Below are 19,469 nucleotides of genomic sequence, written 5' to 3' on the forward strand. Positions count from 1 at the left end.
TTATTACAGCTCCAAAAATACCTCTTACAGTATATTTTTTTATTCACAGAAGTCCCCCGCAGATGTTGCTCACATTGCATACAGAGGACACAAGCACCTCCTCTTCTTGATGTAGACTTTATTCACTTCACTACATCCCTAAGGACATGCTGCAGAGTGCTCGCAAATGTACAGCTAGTTGGAGAAAATTGAGAGGCCATTAAAGTGCTTTGAACACTTGTGCGCATGTTTTTTTAAAACTAATCTTCAAATTCTAATTATTTAAATTCAGTTTAATCCTTTGTTAGTGCGGCTTGATCCTGTCACAGTGTTTCAGTCCAGCAAAAAATGGTGTACTTAACCTAAGTCATTAAATGGTCATGACTCACTCCCCCGAAATGGGAGTTTCCAGTCATGAAACAGCAGAAATATTATTTGTGATGCATAAGGAAAACATAGATTGGACATAATGATTCACTTAAATACCTGTTCATTTGCTTATTTAGAAGCATTGATAACAAAGGTGGACATTATTCACACGAGCTGAACCTTGAAACAAGCTCACAAGCAACATGACAGGAATAAGAATGTAACGTACTGAGGCTCATTTTTACTCCACATTTTCAATCAGTTAAATCAAAGTAAAGTGAGAACATGCTCTGTTGGTCCCTGTAATTTCCCATGTCTACTCTCACAGTGATGCTGAAATGAAATGGTGTTGTCAGACCAGACAAACAAATGACTATGTTTTATCCGTCCAAAATTAATATCACTCCTGTTCTGTTGAGGATGTGAGGGAGAACTATCTCAAACTGACCCTGTTGCTTTGGACAGTTGTGTGACTGCTGGGCCCTGAAGTCATGAAACTTCTGAGGAGGAGAATGAAGAAAGTCAAACAAAAAATTATAAGCACAGTGCCCACAATCCCATACCAAATTACAAAACCCTACCACAAACCTGGCACAGTGATTTCACTGCTTTTATAATTAAAAACTTCCTGTTTCTTCCAGAACTTCTATTTATAGGACTCGCCAAAGATGATGTCATGATAAAATATTAATGAAAGAAAGTTGTGAAACAAATTCTTATAAAAAAAATTAAAATAACTACGACAATAATATGATTTCCCTTTGAGGATCAACAAAAATAATTTTTAATTCACTTCATTTATTCATTTTAAGTTGAAGAAAAACAACACATGGCAAGCTCACATAGTTTTGGCTAGAGTCCTGGTTAGTTTTGATAAGATATTCAGTTTGCTTTCAAATCAAGCAATTACAAGTGTAAGTATTTAGGGACAAGATATTTTTTACATGTATATGTGTGTGTGTGTGTGTATATATATATATATATATATATATATATATATATATATATATATATATATATATATATATATATATATATATATATATATATATATATATATAGTAAAATTAATCTAATTTCTAATTCATTTTATTTAAAAGCCATGCTTAAAGTGCATCAGTAAAGTTGCTCTGTTTTGTTGAATTTTATGAAGAATGAGTTGACATTCAACATTGTTATTCCCTTTCATGTCTGACCAACAGTGTTAGTTTCAAAATGTCAGAAGTACTTTCCACTTACTAACAAAGAGCAGTTTTGGTCTTTTATTAATAAAAGGGACATTTGTGCTAACATGCTCTGCAGCTTGTTAATTTGTTATTTGTTCATTTGTTTTTAGTAGTTATTCAGTAGGTATGTAGAAAAATAATGGCATGGGGGGGGGGGGGGGGGGGGGAAGCTTGACATGACAATATAAAAGTAGATGTACAGATGAGTGAATTAGATTTGCAGTAATATCACAATTAATTTAGCTTTTCTTTTGTTTCTCTGTAAAATATGACATAAAACTCTTATCACAATGGAAAGAGGATGTCTCCACCCTTTTCACTCGGCTCTGTTTCTTAACTAACACACATTACAATTTGGAATTATTTAGGTCATATGAAATTAATTAGTCTTTGTTTTTGTATAGCTTGGCAAATGATGTGAGCTTGTGTACTTGTCTGCTATGAATTGGGATAAAGTAAAAAAGCAGTGAAGGTCAGTGAAGAGTGCTGTCTTTTAATTAATGCTGTTCGACCAGTGACGGATCATATAGTCATATTTAGGTACACTTGTTTGGAAATATGGCTGACTGTGGCTAACTTATATCGTTAGTGATCTCACATGTAGAATATAAAAAAGTCAAGTTATACATCCTTTTCTAGTGCGAGAGAACTCACTATAACACTTGGAAATGCAGCTATTTAAGAAAAAAATCACATCTTTTCTGCTGCGATGGGAAAAAATTGTGAAAGAAAAACAACGGAAACGTCCATAAAAGTCAATACTTCTGAGTGTATCAATGAAGAATATAACATTAACACTGAAAATGTAAAACAGCTGGAGTTGAAGTTTGTTTGTTTCTCTGTAAACAACAAACAGGGAAACATGTATGCCAGCCTGTGTGAACAACTGATTACAGTTTAAACTAAAGGGGTAACTAATGATGGAAGAAAAACACCTCAGGAGCCCAGTTTATACATGATGCATGTGTCATCAAATAACCCCTGCAAGTAAAATCTGTGATTCAAAGATGAAAAGGAAAAAAAAGTTGTCAAAAAACATGGCTCCAGCTCACAACCTTGGCACCTTGAACAAACCAGCTACACTCATAAGTGACAAATCAATATATTAGAGAGAGTCAGAGAGACCGCCGCCTCTCTGTCAGTATCTGCACCAGAAATCATCGGTATCCCTTATTTAGCTTAAAAGAAATGCTACAAACTGCTTTGAAGGCTTTACAGACTGCTGCAGAAGGTTATTTAGTTAACACTTGCAAAGTGCAAACCATCACAGGAATTCAAGAGGAGGCATGACTTTCTGTGCTCTGTACAAGGCAGATGTGGTCTTGCTGTATTTGACTGTCCAATTAAAAAAGTAGTGTCCCTCTGCCCAAAAAAATGCATACAGGAAGATCAGTAAGCACATATCTTAAAAATATACAACCTCTAATAGTTATGAGAGGTGCCGCATGTGAAAGGTATGAACGTGGTTCATAACAGTGACAGTTGTGTTGTAAAAAGAGTGTATCTGTAGCTCAAGTCATGTTTACTTTTTGGTCTTTGAACATTCTTTTACAGTAGGCCAAACTCAACAGATCTTAATCCAAAACTAACAAAGGCTGCAGCATCATCCACCTGCTGTTGGCAGTAGTGCCATCGACAGTATCCTTTATTTTAATCAGCTACTGTTGCAACATGTGACACAGTCTGCACAGCACAAATAAAAACTGCACGGTAGCTGCATCTTGCTTATACCCGTGTTTTCACAAAGAGCACGTAACCAAGCCCTCCACACTGCTACCCTTTTTCTTTTTTTTAAACAGAAAGGCTCTGATAAATAAGTGGTGGTTTACTTGAACTGAGTATTTTTAAATATCTTAAAATGAGGGCTGTGACGATATATCCCAATTCGATTCCAATTTTTTGGGTGCATATTTGATTTAAATTGCAATTCTCTCAGTTCTTCAATATTGCTGATTTTCTTTAGAGTAAAAACAAAAACATGTACAGAAACGTTTTTTTCTTGTTACTTGGTTTCAGCTAGAAAAAAAAACAACACAGTAGCCAGACCATCATTCTGCTGCTATAATGCTAAGAAGATAAAAATATCAATAAAAACAATAAAAATGACAAAAATTGTATAAAGGATTACTTTAATTTATTTGGAAAAAAAAAAAGATTTTTAACAAAAAAAAAAAAAATCAATTTTATCCTGTTATTCGATTTTTTTTTATTCGATTTCCCACCCTTACAAAACATGTTTAATTTAGAAAGTTTTATGTGATTAAAATGTGATTGATCACCTTTAACCAGAATTCTGTTAAATTAATCAGCATTAAAAGCTTGATTACTTGACAATCACTCATATATACATACATACATATATATATATATATATATATATATATATATATATATATATATATATATATATATATATATATATATATATATATATATATAACAAATTACACATTACACGAAAATGCATTCACACTGAACTTCATTTTAACTTTTATATGTTACTATAGTCAGAACTTGTGTGTGTGTGTGTGTGTGTGTGTGTGTGTGTACAACTGCATCCATGTGCATTAATATATGTAAACCCAGATGTTGGTGAAGGAAAAAGGCACCAATAATTAATGCCACTGAAACTGACAACACTGTCACAACAGAGAGGAACGTCACTGCTGTCAGAACTAGGTTGAGACAGATGGTGAGCGAGGCGATGTGACAGAGTTTGAAAAGAAGTTAGCTTTGCCCCTTCTGAAATCTGTCTTGCATGTGTCTGTTAAACCTACAAGCCTGGTTATCAGCTGTGTTTCTCTACTCTTGATACAGCGACTACCTGTCACTCCTTATGCCTTGCTTGAACATGAAAAATTAACATAAGGCTAATCAAGAAACTGTCACGTAACAAGAACTGGGAGGATGAATGCATTCTGGTGTAAAGTCCCATAAAAGTTCACCCTTTTTTCCTAATAGGAAAAGTATCTTTAAAATCAATTCACCAAATAATATCTTTGTTATACATAATAATAATAATAGTTAACATTAAACATCAACGTCTAGGTAGTCATACTGAGACAATAGTTTTCTTTTTTGTATCGTTCAACATTTTGCATTAGCTTTAAGCATAAAAATAACTGGGGGTTTGCATGAGCAGAGAAACAAAACTTGGTGTATGAAACGTTAATGAACCTGGAGGAGTGGATGTGAGACTTCTCACATCTAGAGGAGTGAGGCAAGAAGCAGAGGAAGGATAACAGTTTTAAGAAAAGCAGTGTGCAGTCTGAACATTCACATCACGGATTGTCAGGATCTAGGTTGTGATGCATGAGGGGTGTGAAGAGAAAAAAAAAACAGCCTCTTCGTAGTTCAGGTGTGAGCTGGTAAAGTTCCCACAAATGAAATCTGAACATTTTCCCCATAATTGAGAGCAGGCATCAGGAATTATATGCATGACTATGTTTTCTCTGTGACATGCGGGTGTGTTTGTAGAAGCTCTTTTAAAGTGTTTTTGTGGTTCATAGTAACATTGGCAACAATATACCCATACTTCCATTTTAAACACAACTAACAGTCACACAGTTGTCCACTTGTTTTAACTAATGATGCACTTTACTTTACTACCAAGCAGTAATTTTGGAACCACTGATAATTAGTTTGCTCCTGCAGATGTGGTGAAGCAGCTACATTTTCTTCATTTAATTTTCTGTAAGTTTTTAGGGGCATTTAAAAAACAGTAAATTGCAGTGGGTTCCAGATTATTAATACTTATTTAATCAACTGAAGTTCTTTATGCATAATAATTTGTTATGCATGTAGGATTTGTGTAAGAATTTTCCTGTGTTTTCCCTCCTGGATGTTTAGATCACTGATAACGCGTTCAGATGGGTTTGTTAATTAGTTTCCAAATTGAGCTCAATTAAAGTTGAACTAGTTAAAAAGGTCACTCCTAATTATTAAGCAAGTCACAGTTTCCATGCAGTGTGGGGGAAAAAAGATGGCTCTTTGTGCAAATGAAAAGTGTGAAATAGTGTAAGGCTTTGTGAAAGGAATGGAAATATTTAATTAAAATCATAAGCTTTTAAAAAGCCACTGATGTGCAACAAGCAGGTATCTGAAGCTGCTGAGGTTTGTGGAATCACAAGATCCTCTTGATGCAGGATCTTTAAGATGCTTGCAGTTGTGCATAAAGCTTTATTTTTGTCACCTTCAGTCAATTGTCATAAATAAAAACGCTTGCCGTTGGCTCAGAAATACCTGAAGACTAATTTTAGGAGCTGTATTCACTGAATGCTGTAGTTCATTGGAGGGTCCACTTCACTGCTCAGGGTATAAAGGGAGTGTACCTCCAAACAATATGTTTGTGAGACAATTCTGGTATCCTCAATTGAGATCCAGGCAGACAATATCTGTGGAGCATAAAATTATCATGGATGAAAGAGTAGCTATGGTGATATCAAAGATAGGCTCCTGTTTTAAAATGATCTGTAAAAATTGATTTTATATTTGCTTTTGGAATATTCATCTTGTAAATAATCCTAAATATTTCTAACACAGTATTTTTGATTAATTGGGAAAAATGTGGTTTTCATCGCTGGAAGTTTTTTTTTTTTTTTTTTTTTTTATCAAATCCAGGTTAACATATGAAATAATATCATTTGTTGCAGTAAGAAAATTGTTTTCACTGCTATTTGCACTCATTTTTTAGGGATAATTAAACAAAAAATATAATGATCAGTAATTTGTGTAGTGATTTTTTTGTACTTAATGAAAATAAATAAATTTGCGACACCTTTCTTCCATCATTTATATTTATAACTTCTGTTTTGTGCTCACCAATTTCTCCCCCAGGAAAGGAGGCTATGCGCACACCCATACCTTGAAATCCACAGAGACGGTCAGATCCAATTCATGGTGCCCTTGGCTCGGCAGGGTGATTTTTATGTGCCTGAAGTCCGACAAGTAGAAAGGAGGTTTTCAGAACAAGAAGAATCGTTTAGCGATACAGACATCTCAGGTATGTGATATTGCTGTGCTGTATTAGCATCATCAATAATGCACGTTTCTGCTGTACCATATACCTCCTGACAAATGAAGTACAAGTCACAGTAAAGACTACATACTCACATAGCTGGAAAATGGACCTATGTTGCAACATTAATAGTAATAGTAATTATAAATACTGCACATCAGGCTCAGACAACAGCTATGTCTGGTGTTACAGTCACTTATGTTAGTGAAGTTGAAACTGTCATTCAAGTAGAGTACATGTGCAGGAAAACAAATGTCTGTTTTACCAAATATATTGCATATATTACATTTTACATAAAAAGCAACAGTAGACACAGTTTAAATGTTTAGAGTTAAAAGTAATAAAACAAATATGAAGATGACCAATAGATAAAAGCACATTATGTTACATTTATAGTTATCAAAGTAGTCCTTTTCCCCCATCGTGCATTTTTTACTTGTTTTTGTTAACCAGCTAGCTCCAGTTCCAGTTAGTCAGTGTCCCACAGGGAAAACAAGCAAACAAAAACAAAACAAAAAAAAAAATAATCACAATGACTGATCTTGTTAGTCTCTGTTTATCCTGTTCTTTTTATGTCCAACTTTGGTGGCTGCTGTAACACACACAGCTGTGGTAACATTCACAATATTCAGTCAGTATTTCTCCATCAAGTCCAGCGAGAAAAAGATATTGCTGTTATGCTGCTAAATACTGCAACATATTGCTAGCTTCCAGGCTGTTGCACTGGAGGGGAAACAAAACAGTAAAGTTACACACAAAAACCAAAATGAACACCAAGAAATCCAAACAGCTGAGAAGACTTTATCACTATAGCTGTGGACATTTAAATGATTATGAAGCCCATGATAAAGGCATCATGAACCATTTTAATGGCTAGTAAGAACACAATCTGATATTACTATAAAACTATATATAAAAATAACTTTGCAAGTACTTTCGGCTAGAACTTATTTCCTGATGGTCACAAGAAAACAGGATGCTACAACATGTGTGCTTTGCCCTCTGTGCTCAGTTGTGATAGTTGATTTTTGTGTGGGATCAAGGGGAATTGGACCTTGGCTCTACTGCTGTTTTGTTTATGAACAGCTCTGCAGAAGCACACTGTTACTGACACCTTCTTAGGTGTTAATGAAAAGACTAAACACAGCAGCTTCTGGTGGAAATGTATTGCCACTCACTGAAAGGCAGCTACAGTATGTGGACGCCATCTGGATTAGTTGCTTCCACTGACAAAAATACATAAGCATTACTTGACAGGTAATTATCCTTCTGGGAAATATTCTATTCTATTCTACAGTCATTTAGCAGATGCTTTTATCTAAAGCGACTTACATATGAATGAGAACAACAAAAGCATGAAATCAAACAGTAGAGGACATGATAGGAAGGTGCTAGTGGACTGTCCAGGTGGAATAAAAGCTTAAAGAGGCACATGAAGGAAGTGTAATCGCTTGATACGAAATAGGAAAATATGACTATGAAGCTTCTTATGACAGCAGTTTTACACTTGCTTAGTGCTGCTTTGTGGCAGAGGGTGTTCTGATTTGTTTACTTAAAGTCAAAAGTGCTAGACCTCATGGTGAACATTAATAAAGCTTTGCTGTTAATGGAAACTAACAAAATTTAAAATAACCATGAAAAACTCAGGAATACACACAGGAATCTCTGTTGCAGCGCATGTTTAATATCTAAAGATGCTGTTTATAGCATGCCGTCTGCAAATACAGCTGGGCTGAATTATTAGATTAGAAGACTGATTTAATTGGGAGTTACTAAAGTCACTTATCCAGCTAGTTATGATGCATAAGTATCAGATCACGCTAGTTTGAGTTTCTCAAATGTGACAATAAGCAAATTTGCTGGAAATTGGGCAGGTGTGTTGCAACATTTAACCAAAACTTTATACAGATTGAATCTCATCCATACAAGAAAAAAAAAAGAAAGGATTAAGAACCGGAAAAACAGGTGTAACAGGTGTATTTATGTTACTTTTTAAATGTATTTTGTTACTGTATTAGAAAAGTCTGAGCTTCAGAACAATGTTGACTGAGGTAAGGGATTTAGACCGTGTCCACATGGAGATGAGTTTGGGAGTAGCTTCATTAAGGTTTTTTTTTTTTATCATTGGGATGTTTTTCCAACATGGAACTTTTTGAGAACTCAAAAAGGCTAATGTCTTGAACTAGTTCTCAAAGTGAATATGTCTGAAAACACCGCCTGCACAAACCATGCTTACTTACAACTACAACAGCAGTAGATTACAGTGCTGCCAAGTTTCAGCAACCATCAATCAAAACAAATGTCTACTTCTCCATGTATTTTTTGTTGTTTATGCACATGCTACTTGTCTCCGTGTCTGTGACTTATATCAGATTTTTTTAAATGAGAGTCTGGATTGCACAAATCCTATTTATTTTTGTTAATCTTACCCGGGCTGCTTTCAGATGTGGTTCTAAATTGGACAAATATCCAGTCTGTGTCAAAGTGAATTCAATCTGAATGGCAATGCCACATTTCATCTAACTTTGACGTCACAGAAGTGAAACAAGTTCAGCAGCAGTAGAAGTGGAATGCAGCAATATTAAAATTAATCTTAATCTCCTTCTTTCATTGATCAATTCAGCATAATGTTGTTGGTACTGACTTCAAGTATTTCCGTTTTGATACACAAACATGTAAAGCATCCACATTTGCTTCCCTAAACATGACATGCATGCATGATGTTGTGTTGTCTTCTGTACATACGTGCCACTTCGGAGCCACATATGGCTCACACATAAGTTTAACGAAGATCTGTTGAAAATGGCAATGTGAATGACCTTTAGGGCAGTGACAATATGCTTTTGTACCGATTTGATTCAGTTTGGGTGTCGATTTGATTTGAATTGTGATTCTCACGATTCTTCGATATTGCTGATTTTTAAAAAATCAATTTTGAAATTGTAAAGCCAAAAACCCCTATATTCGATTATTCCGATTCGATTTCCCACCCCTAACAACCATGCAAAAAAAAAAAAAAATGGATTTGAGCATTAAGACCAGCAGTGTGAATGTAGTCAAATTAATATACCAATATGTATTAATGTGTATCCCAGTGGCAACATTACAGCACTACTTACAGGGCTGGCATATATACTACAGTGCTTTGAGTGTGAATCACACATCTCGTAAAAACATCTCGTCGTCCTGGATAACTTGTTAAAAACTACATTTGTTCCATCTTACTATAGAAGGAGTCTTGGTCGCTTCTGTTATCCAAACTAATTGTCCTAAAAGACGTTGTTACCAAAAAGGTCAATCTAAAGAAACAGTTTGTGTTTTATTTACAAACTGCAACAATTTAGACTGCATCTTTTGGCATAATGTAAAAACTAGAACTTCCAAGTCAGCCATCACTTGCCATTTTGTAAAAATCAATGTGAGATCCTCAGAATCATTTGAATTAAATTAGAATTAGAATTAGAATTAGAAATTACACTTACTAGAAGAATCCTCTATATTTGGACTAAGTAATTCCTGGATTTTCAGGGATCATTAATGATCTAACTGAATTGGTATTGAGGTGTAGTACATCATAGCTTGGTTGTGGAATATTAGTGCATTTATACAATTTTTTTTCATACTTCTATTGTTAACCTAAAAGTAATCAGGCACATTTACATAGTGAAAACTGACTTAAATTGCCAACACAGTATTTTACCGGTTTCTCATCACATACAGATAATGAAGTTCTTGGCACAGCTGCATTCAGTTCATGGGTTTCCTCTTTAAGCTGGATTTATGTTTACACAGCATCTGTGTATGTCAGCGCAGCTGAAGCCGTGAAATGTGCTCATGCACTTGAGCATAGGGTGAAGGTGTTGTTTTACAGTCTTTCTTCTGCAATAACCAGATAAATTCAATAAGAAGCTACATATCCCAAAACACATGATTACAAACTGACCAATCAGAAGATAGTCACCGCACAACAAGCATTGGGGCATGTTGGTCTAGAAGAAGGTGCTCATCAGGTCTTTGCAGACCTATGTGGGGGCAATAACCGCAGATGCTGCACAAGTAGAAATTCAGCTTTACTGCCACTTTTTGACACGCAAAGAGCTTCTTCACAAGTTAGATCGGGTTAAAATAGTTAACTCTAGGATATATAGAACCCACTTCTTTTAATAGCTGAAACATCACTTAAATTACTATGTTAGTAAAATGTCAATGTTTAATAGTTCCTTAAATTTTTGTGCAGACAGGAACTAAAGTCTGACGTGACCAAAAAGTGGGTTTCTTTTAGTTCTGTCTTCAACAAATGAGAAGCAGCTCAGTTGATTCAAGGTCAGATAACTGGTTCAGTTATTGCAGAATATTGCGTTTCTTCCCCTCTTAAACCTCTGGATTACTCACAGCATGTTTTGGGTTATTGTTAACCATTTCTCCTGATGCTCCTATTTTCTCTCTGACAGATATATTTTGCTATTTAAGCCTAATGATTATCTGTTTCACCTGCATTGGAAGTTTCTTTGATCTCATGTTGTGGACTCATTATATTAGTTTCCATATGAAAATGTCAAACTTTGAATTAATTTTAGCCCTTTAACCTGATGTAGATATGATTAATGAAAACCTGTCAATGCAGCAGCCACTGTGTTAGCTGTCAAAATTGAACTCCTACAACACATATTTCTAAATATAAGTTTGTAAATTAGTTGTAAATGGGCGGGACTCTAACGTGTTAATAACGATTAATTAATAACAGAAATATTAACAAATTAAAAAAGATAACGCATTTAATTGTGGAACTTTTGTCAGTGGTTTCCTGGCATGCCCATAACACTTTTGCACACACTACTTAGCCGTATTGGCGCTATATTTAGAGATGTTTCCGACCCTTCAGTAAGTTTATTTAAAGACAAGTCTTGCGTCTTTTTCTGGTGGTTTTTTTCCGTTAGCAGCAGCTGCGAAGCCCCCTCTCTCGGGCATCATATAACTATTAATCCATCCATGTGGCATCATTTCAGAACACATATTATGATTGCCCATGTTCCTTACTTAACTGTGCATGACAGGGTTGAAATTAAACACGCATTAATAGACAGAGAGGTCAGGCAGACAAAAAAACTGTAATAAATGGCTTGGCGTTTCTATTAATGAAGAGTGTTGATGAAAAAACATTTAGTTAAAATGACTGTAACATGTTGCAGACTTTTAATTAGAGAATTGCTGAAGCTGCAGCTTTAAGTTAAAGTATTTAAAATTACACTTTGACTTTGGATCTGTTCAGTTTTTTCTATTTCTTTTTTACTGTTTCAAAGTTAAATTAATTTATCCAGACATTAACAGAACTTGATTTTATTATATTAATCTCCTTTACTATTATTTGACATGAAAATCACTTTAAATCCATTTAAATGAAAAAAAAAAAAAAAGCTTTTTGGGTAGATAGAAATGCGATTAATCGAGATGAATTAATTACAAAGGCTGTAATTAATTATTTAAATTTTTTCATTGTGTCCCACCCTTAGTAAATACACATAATTTCAGCTGAAATTTTGAATTTTTACCTCATATTTATCATGCAACTTACTTGAAGTGATTTTTGGTTGAAAGTTGAAATGAAAAAAATTGGATCGGTACTCTATTTTCAGGCAAAACTGTGTGTTCAAGTAAATCACTCCAAAAATAGTTTCCACCAACTCACACCTTTGGTCAAATGCCTTAAAAGTGCCAGTCTGGGTTTCAATACATATGTGAAAGGAGAGAAAAATGGAGTAGTGTTGACAAATCCCACTCTTCACATGTCACATGCATGCGACACATGAACAGCAGAGTGGAAGTGACATTCAGGTCCATGTCTTTGAATGATAATGTGACAGATAGTCGTGCTCCTGTCACACTGGGATGAACTCAGCCAGAATGAGCCAGTGGAGCATTCAGGCCACTGGAAGCTTCTTCGGTCTGTTGATGCCACCCCTCCTCCCCTCCTCACACACATGCTCACTCTCCCCTCCACACTCCCCATACCAATCCTGTCTTAGTGACCTTATCAACCCGTAGCTTCTGCACACTTGGCTCCTTATGCTTCCAGACAACAGTCTAACAATTACCCTGCCAATCCTTGGCATAGTTTGCTCAGAAACAAAATTTGTTTTGCCTTTTTGTATGTTTGGTTGTTCATCAGTAGCGGTGCATAAACAAGTCACAAACCGCTGAAGCTTTTGCTGGCTGTTTTAATGCTTTTGGGAACAATTTTAAGTAGAGCATCAAAACCGTGCCGTGCTCAAGTCTACGAGAGCAGGTCCAAGTTAAGCTATGAAGACTCAGGATTCAGGAAATTTTATTTCCATTTGCACACACAGACAGAACAGATGCATAGGAAATGTGTTTATGCAGGAGCGCCAAGACTCTGAACAACAACAACAAAAATAATAATACAATTATGATGATGATAATTATGATTGGATGACTACAGAAATTTCAGAAACTTTTCAAATGTGGTTAGGAACTATCAAATGCATTATTAAAAATGGGAAGTATTGTGAAGAAGCATTGTCCTCCAGGAATAGATGTTATTCAAAAAAAATAATAAAAATCCTGGACAATGGTGACTGGCGATCACTTAAATGTTTGATGACATCAAATCGAAGTAAACCAGTGCAACATTTCCACACATATTATGTGAAGAAAACTCAAGGGATTGGGACTAAACAGCTGTGTAGCAGCAATGCTAACAGGACAAAAAAAATCTTCAGATTGCTGGGGAGCATAAAGATTTGACTCTGGAGCAGTGAAAGATAGTGATGTTGTCTCTGTTGCAGAGGGATGGGAGCATTAGGGTAAAAGCTGTCTATTCTTCCTTACACATGTAAATATTCAAACATCACTGCTGCCATACTTCCATGCGTCTTTTACACTGACATAGTAGTGTAGTCGGTTCATCCGCTAGTGGGCAGTGTTGAGTTTGGATTTAACTTCTGTGCTTTGACAGCGATTGGTTGGTGTAATTTACAGCTATAAAGTCGTTTACAACCATCCAAACACACCAAAAGTTGAAGAATAAAACCACAATGCTTTTTTTTTTTGCAGTTCTCAACTTTTCTGTCTTTCTGCGTACTTTTTATTATTTATCTACTTTGTTTGCTTTACGTTCCTCTACTTTTTCTCTTGTTTTTACCTTTTGATGGTTGCGTGCAGGTTATTGCATGATTTTTAGTGGTATTGTGTTGTTTTCTGCGTCAAGTGATGGATGGCTAAGTTCCTTGAGAATGGACCAAATTATGAACGTAACCAAGTCAAATCAAACTGTTTGTCTGTACTGAGCATAAATGGGGCTTTAAAACATAGACACTTGAAGTGATGCAACAACCATACCTAGTGCCTACTGTACTAGCCTTTGGGGGCAGTGCTGTGATTTGGCATTGGTCAGGTCTAGGTTCAGAAACATTATATAACAGGATAGCAGGGATGGCATATTCCAAGATGGCGACGTCAGGATTCATTGGGCTCAAATAGCAAGTGGTTCAGGGTGCATGAGACATGATTTTCCACACATGAATTGGCCACCACACAGCTAAGTCCAGAACTCCTTTGAGAAAATGTGCAGAAGACTTAGTACAATGGTCTGGCTTTTTATTATAATTAAAAAAAAAAAATTTATTAATGTATTTTTTTGGCGAAGACATTTTCTGGGCATCCAGATTCCATGTAAGAGCGTCCCAGACTTTAGATTTGTCAGAGACTGTAGGGTTTGTAAAATTAGTGAATGTTGGGGGAACCAATGGTCTTGTTCAGTCACTTGGGAACATAAATAAATAAGAGAGAAGCAAAGGTAGCAAATGGCTGTTACTGTGTATGCCCAGCCATGATGCAAACTTAGTGTTCCTTGTGTTTTCAATATCATAATGGTAAGTTTTTGTCAAATATATGCTAAGATATATTTGTCACCTTTAATCTTTGGTTAATGTTTGGTCCATAAAGCCTAGACCAAGCCCCATCATGACACAAGATCCATGTATGTGATGAGCTGTGACACGCTTTATAGCTTACAGTGTGCCAAGTTCATTTCTGCTTGGCAAAATGATCAGTGCTGATGTAAGATCTGCTCATTTTCTAATTTACTGTAGGTAAAATAGTCCCATGCCCTTGTCAGTGTGAGAGGGTTTGCAGTAAACATCACTTCATTGGAAATGCATAAAAGGAGAGGAAAAGGATGAAAAACTTGGTTCTGACTTCCTTCTCTCCTGGCAAACTTCATTTGCCTTGTAGGGAGGAAACAAGCTGCCAATCACAGTTCATGCAGTCCCCTTCTTTGAAGCCCCTTTAACCACTATCCGTTATTACATTTTTGAGGAGATGCACGTCCATTACAGTGTAGCCCAAAGCATGGCTTTACATGCAGTTGCTGGAAGTGCAAAAATATAAATGAAGCCTTTGCCGGTCATACCAACACCAACTGAAAGCAAAAGAAATGGTTCATACATAAATCTCAGTCTGAACAGACTATGATTAAAAAATGATCTGTTCATGGAATTAAAACATTTAAAGTGTGAAAAGATTTGGACCTCATGTTAATGATGATGGGATGTCTTTCAGCTATACAGAGACAGTTTTTGAAGTAACCACAATAGACTTTCAATTAAATGCAAATATTCCCTCCAAATCAATTTTACGCCTAATGTGTGTTTTGTTTAAGTCCAAATGGGATTTTTTTTTTTTGACTGATTAGAATTTGTGACTTCCTTTGGGGTTTCCATCAGTAGTGCAAAACCAAAGCCTTAGGTCTTTCAGCTCTGGTTGTGCAGATTTCTGTTTAGTTTTGTTTGTTTTTGGAATCTTTCTTTCCTCCTATTAATCACATGCATACAAGCTGGGTGCAGATGAATCATCTCGTGCTTGTGGTTCAGTTAAAAATGTTTATTTTCCTTCTTGCCTATTTTTGTGCATTTTTCTAAAGATGAATTATATATTCTACACTATATATGTCATGTCTTGCATTTCTTTTTTATAGCATCTGTACAACTTCACTTTAAGTACAGTAGGGGAATTTGTGCATGATCTGTAATGAATAATTTTGCTTTGCAGAACTACAAGTAATTCCGAGTCTCCTGATTTACTTCATTTGAACTTCTGCATCTGCAATCCCATCTTTATCCAGGCACATGCTGACTCTTAGCTCAAATTTCTCCTAATATCAGATTCAGATTATGTATTTTACAACACCATCAACTTTACTTTTAAGATTTGGAGATTTATGTGATGCATTAAGTTATGTCCAGTTTGTGCTGTACATTTCAAATGTTGGAATTTAAATATTTTTCTCACAAGTATGATGTTCAGCATCCTTTTTGTGTTTTGCTTGTCTTTTGTTTTCTTGTCTTATTTTGTTTCGTTTCATAAACTTGAAGTTTAATGAACTGCTAAGAAGAAATCTTGCTTTCCTGTGGATCTTGATGTTTTTCATAGCCTTACACATTTTATAAAGATGGGAACTTTCTTATGATATTTGTTTTCTTTTTTTCCCACGTTTCTGATTCTTTTGTGTATGTGTGTGTGTGTGTGTGTGTGTGTGTGTGTGTGTGTGTGTGTGTGTGTGTGTGTGTGACTGTGAAGGTTAAAACCAGGGTTCATTCTACTGTCATATAACATGAAAGCAGTGTCATATGAAAAATATTTGTTGTCTCTAGGATCAAACTCATGCGAAATGATCTGCATCTTATTATTAGAATATTCTTTTCAAGCCTTCTCCCTCCTGTATTAACACAATACTATTCAAGCTCATTTTCATAACGTTAAACAAGAACACATTGTTCATCAGACTGATATAATCATAAGATCAAGTTTAGTGTGTCAGCTAAGAATAAAATCAGTTTTGTGTGTGTCTGTGTTTGTTTGTAAAAAAAAAAAAAAAAATAATTTTTTTTTCCTTTTTTGCTGCTTGCATTCTTGGGTGATTTAAAACAACTTGTCTGTTCTTCACACACTGATACACAATTGTAATGCACTGCATGAACTAGATGGATTCTTTAATGCACACACCAGTTTCTTTCCAGATTTTATAGCGTTAAGACATATTACAGATTTCTAAGGGAGAAAGTCAACTGTTCTGTATCAAATGCCAATTCTTGCTGTGTGTGTTTCGGCATAAGGGCTGCTGTTCATGACTGGCTGGCTTAGTGTTAAGAGATATTGATTTGAGATGAGATTAAAGGTCAACAAACTGGCACACACAGAGATGAAACTGATCTTATGAACCTGCAAGGAACAAACTAAAAAACAATGAGAAGTCAGGTGGACCGGCTGCTTCTGTGATACGAGCCACTTAAAAGTTTTTAGCTCATAGAAGTTTATAATTAACAACACCTCAGTGTCTGTTTTCTCTTTCGACTTAAAGTCACAGCACAAAGTGTTGCCATCTAATAGTTCTTTAACAAGAGTGATGAGAAATGTGCTGTAGCTGCATTGTCAGAAAAAAACAAACATACAAAAAAAAAACGGATTTGTCGGTTCATCCTTTTATTTGAAAGAGTTAGAATACATCTATCACATCCAGCTGAACTGGAAGATAAAGTAATGTGACATTTCTTTACAATTTGTGTTTATAGATATGTGAAATTATGATGATAAAACCATCTACAAATAGAAAAATACCAACACAAACAAGGATTCCCTTGATAACTTACAGCTTGATATACTGATAATTGATTATTCCATATATAACAGTGTGTGGGGGATTTGGGGAAACACTTATCATACAAACACACATTTATTCTATTTATTTTTTTACTGCAAAAAAGACCATATGTGGTTTGGAAGAAAAAAAAGTATTTTGAACCAACAAACCTGTTATTTATCCAATTACACAGACTCAGTATTCATTGATCTAGTAGATTACAACACAGTTCAAATTATGTATAAAGTTAATTAGTTAAAAGTTAACCAGTTGCCATTCTGTATCCTGAAACTGTTTAAAAAGGTAAAAGTGTTACGAACTCAGGGGAAATAAAATATTTAGGAACCAAAGTCTGGACAAACACAAAGTCTGTAACTGTGGTACCATTGTTCTGATTAAAAACAAAAAAAAAAAAAACAAGCTCTCCATTCAAATCATGCCAAAGAAAGTAACAAATGACAAAATTATGAATTGTCATTACAAATGAAATTCTAGAGATTTGCAGATGATTTTATTGTTATCCCTGTTTTACACACGTTGGTAATGGGTTGGCAACTAGCTTCTGTTTGCACTCTTAGTTTTTCATCTTCCTTCCTGTATTTCTTTTATGTTTTATTTACTGTTATTATGCTGAATAAACAACATCAACAACAAAATCCATGACCTTGTATTATATTTTAATTTCACTTGTGAGATTTATCTGGTTTTGTCACTGTTAATGCTCTGTAAACAAAAACTCTTCATTCCGTCACACTCACACATTTAGCATTAAGCCTCATACTGACTTATTAACATTTTAGGAGAAGATTTTAATATTTCTCTCCACAAAAGTAGCAAATGATGCATCAGTTTGATGTTATATGAAGGGAAACCTTGGAAAGATATAGTGGTCATACTGGACTGAAATCAAAGTGCAGCTCAAATGGCGTCCTGCAGGTTTCGGTTGAATCGCAGCCCTGGATTTGTGGGCCGTCTTGTTTTTCTCATGTGGTGTTTGTTGATAGAAGTCGACTCACCATCTGTCCATCCCCTCCCTTTGTTTCATCACTGCTCTAGGTGCAGACTCCAACAGCGAATACAGCTCAGGGAGTGGAGTTCTCCTGTCGGACAGCAGAGAGACATCACTGGCTGCGTCCTCCGTCCACTCCGTGCCTATCAAGGATCAAGGGAATAGAGACTACAGAGGGAGAAGCTCCAGTGGAACATCGTGTAAAGAGCGGGATCTGTTGCGGTCAGGTGGACACCAAAAAGAGAGAGAAGAGCAAGAGCAGCGTCATGACGATTCCAAGCAAAAGAACACGGAGGTTCCCACTCAGGGGTTGTGGGGCATTGTTGGAGGGGAAGAGTAAAAGTTCAGTGACATGTTCAAGTTCACGACAAGAGAATAAAATAAATTTAAAAGGATGTTGAGAAGTTATAAAAATTTGACTATTTTGCTATTAACAAATTTCATAAAAATATCAGTGTTTACCTCTCTTTAATGTATTCTTAAAGAAGTCATGAATATTGAGTATAATTTCATTTTCTAGGAATGGCTTCTTTCTCTAAGAGCTGGTTGCTGTAGATTCAATGGCGCTTTTGAACGATTTCATCCACATTTGGTTCTGCAGTGCAAACTTGAAGCACCTGCATGGTGGTGGATTAGGTTTTTGCTCTTTCATTTCAATCAACAGTGTTTTCTTTTTGTCTTTTAAGCAGCTATAAAAAGCTCTGCAGCACCAGTTCACAGGCTGTGTCAGAGGACAGGTGATACCTTTTGGTTAGATGAGTTTATATTGTCCTCTAGTTGGATTTGATACAGAAGAAGAAAAATGTAAAACATCAAGTGACTTTTGTTATTTTTTTCAGTTTCATTTTACTGATCTACTTGAATTCTGAAAATGTAAAGGTACCCTGAGATTCTTGAAACATTCTTGCTCTTTAAAAGTAGCATTTTTAATTTCAAACATTTTACTTGAATATCTTAGTTTGACTGCTCAGTTTGTGTTGCTGACAGGAAGCTGAACCTGTTCTGTCTCTATGAAAGTATTATTTTAAGAGCTCTGAAGTAACAGTGAAGTCATACTGAACAAAAACAATGTCATTTTATTTAAATGAAAAAAAAAGCAACTAAACAACCAAATAATACCTAGCTCGATTTTGCTTTCACAACATTTCACATGGAGGTTTACTCAATACTTGCTCCTCATTTTTGTACATTTACAGTTTATATGGGTTCTAAAAA

At 35.4% G+C, this 19,469-nt stretch overlaps 1 protein-coding gene across 1 annotated transcript in view; it reads left to right on the forward strand.

Annotated features, from left to right (window-relative positions):
* Positions 1–18,594, forward strand: part of LOC306757109 (testis-expressed protein 264-like) — a gene marked incomplete at both ends in the record, with an annotated part of 42,737 nt that extends 24,143 nt beyond the window's left edge. Inside the window, 2 exons of the mRNA XM_079242074.1 lie at positions 6,411–6,576; positions 18,302–18,594. Of these exons, the coding sequence (XP_079098200.1) occupies positions 6,411–6,576; positions 18,302–18,594 (459 nt within the window). The remainder of the gene's footprint in view (positions 1–6,410; positions 6,577–18,301) is intronic.
* Positions 18,595–19,469: the final 875 nt, after the last annotated feature.

Source organism: Telmatherina bonti (genome assembly GCF_933228915.1).
Source record: "Telmatherina bonti genome assembly, chromosome: 6".
Classification (NCBI taxonomy): domain Eukaryota; kingdom Metazoa; phylum Chordata; class Actinopteri; order Atheriniformes; family Telmatherinidae; genus Telmatherina; species Telmatherina bonti.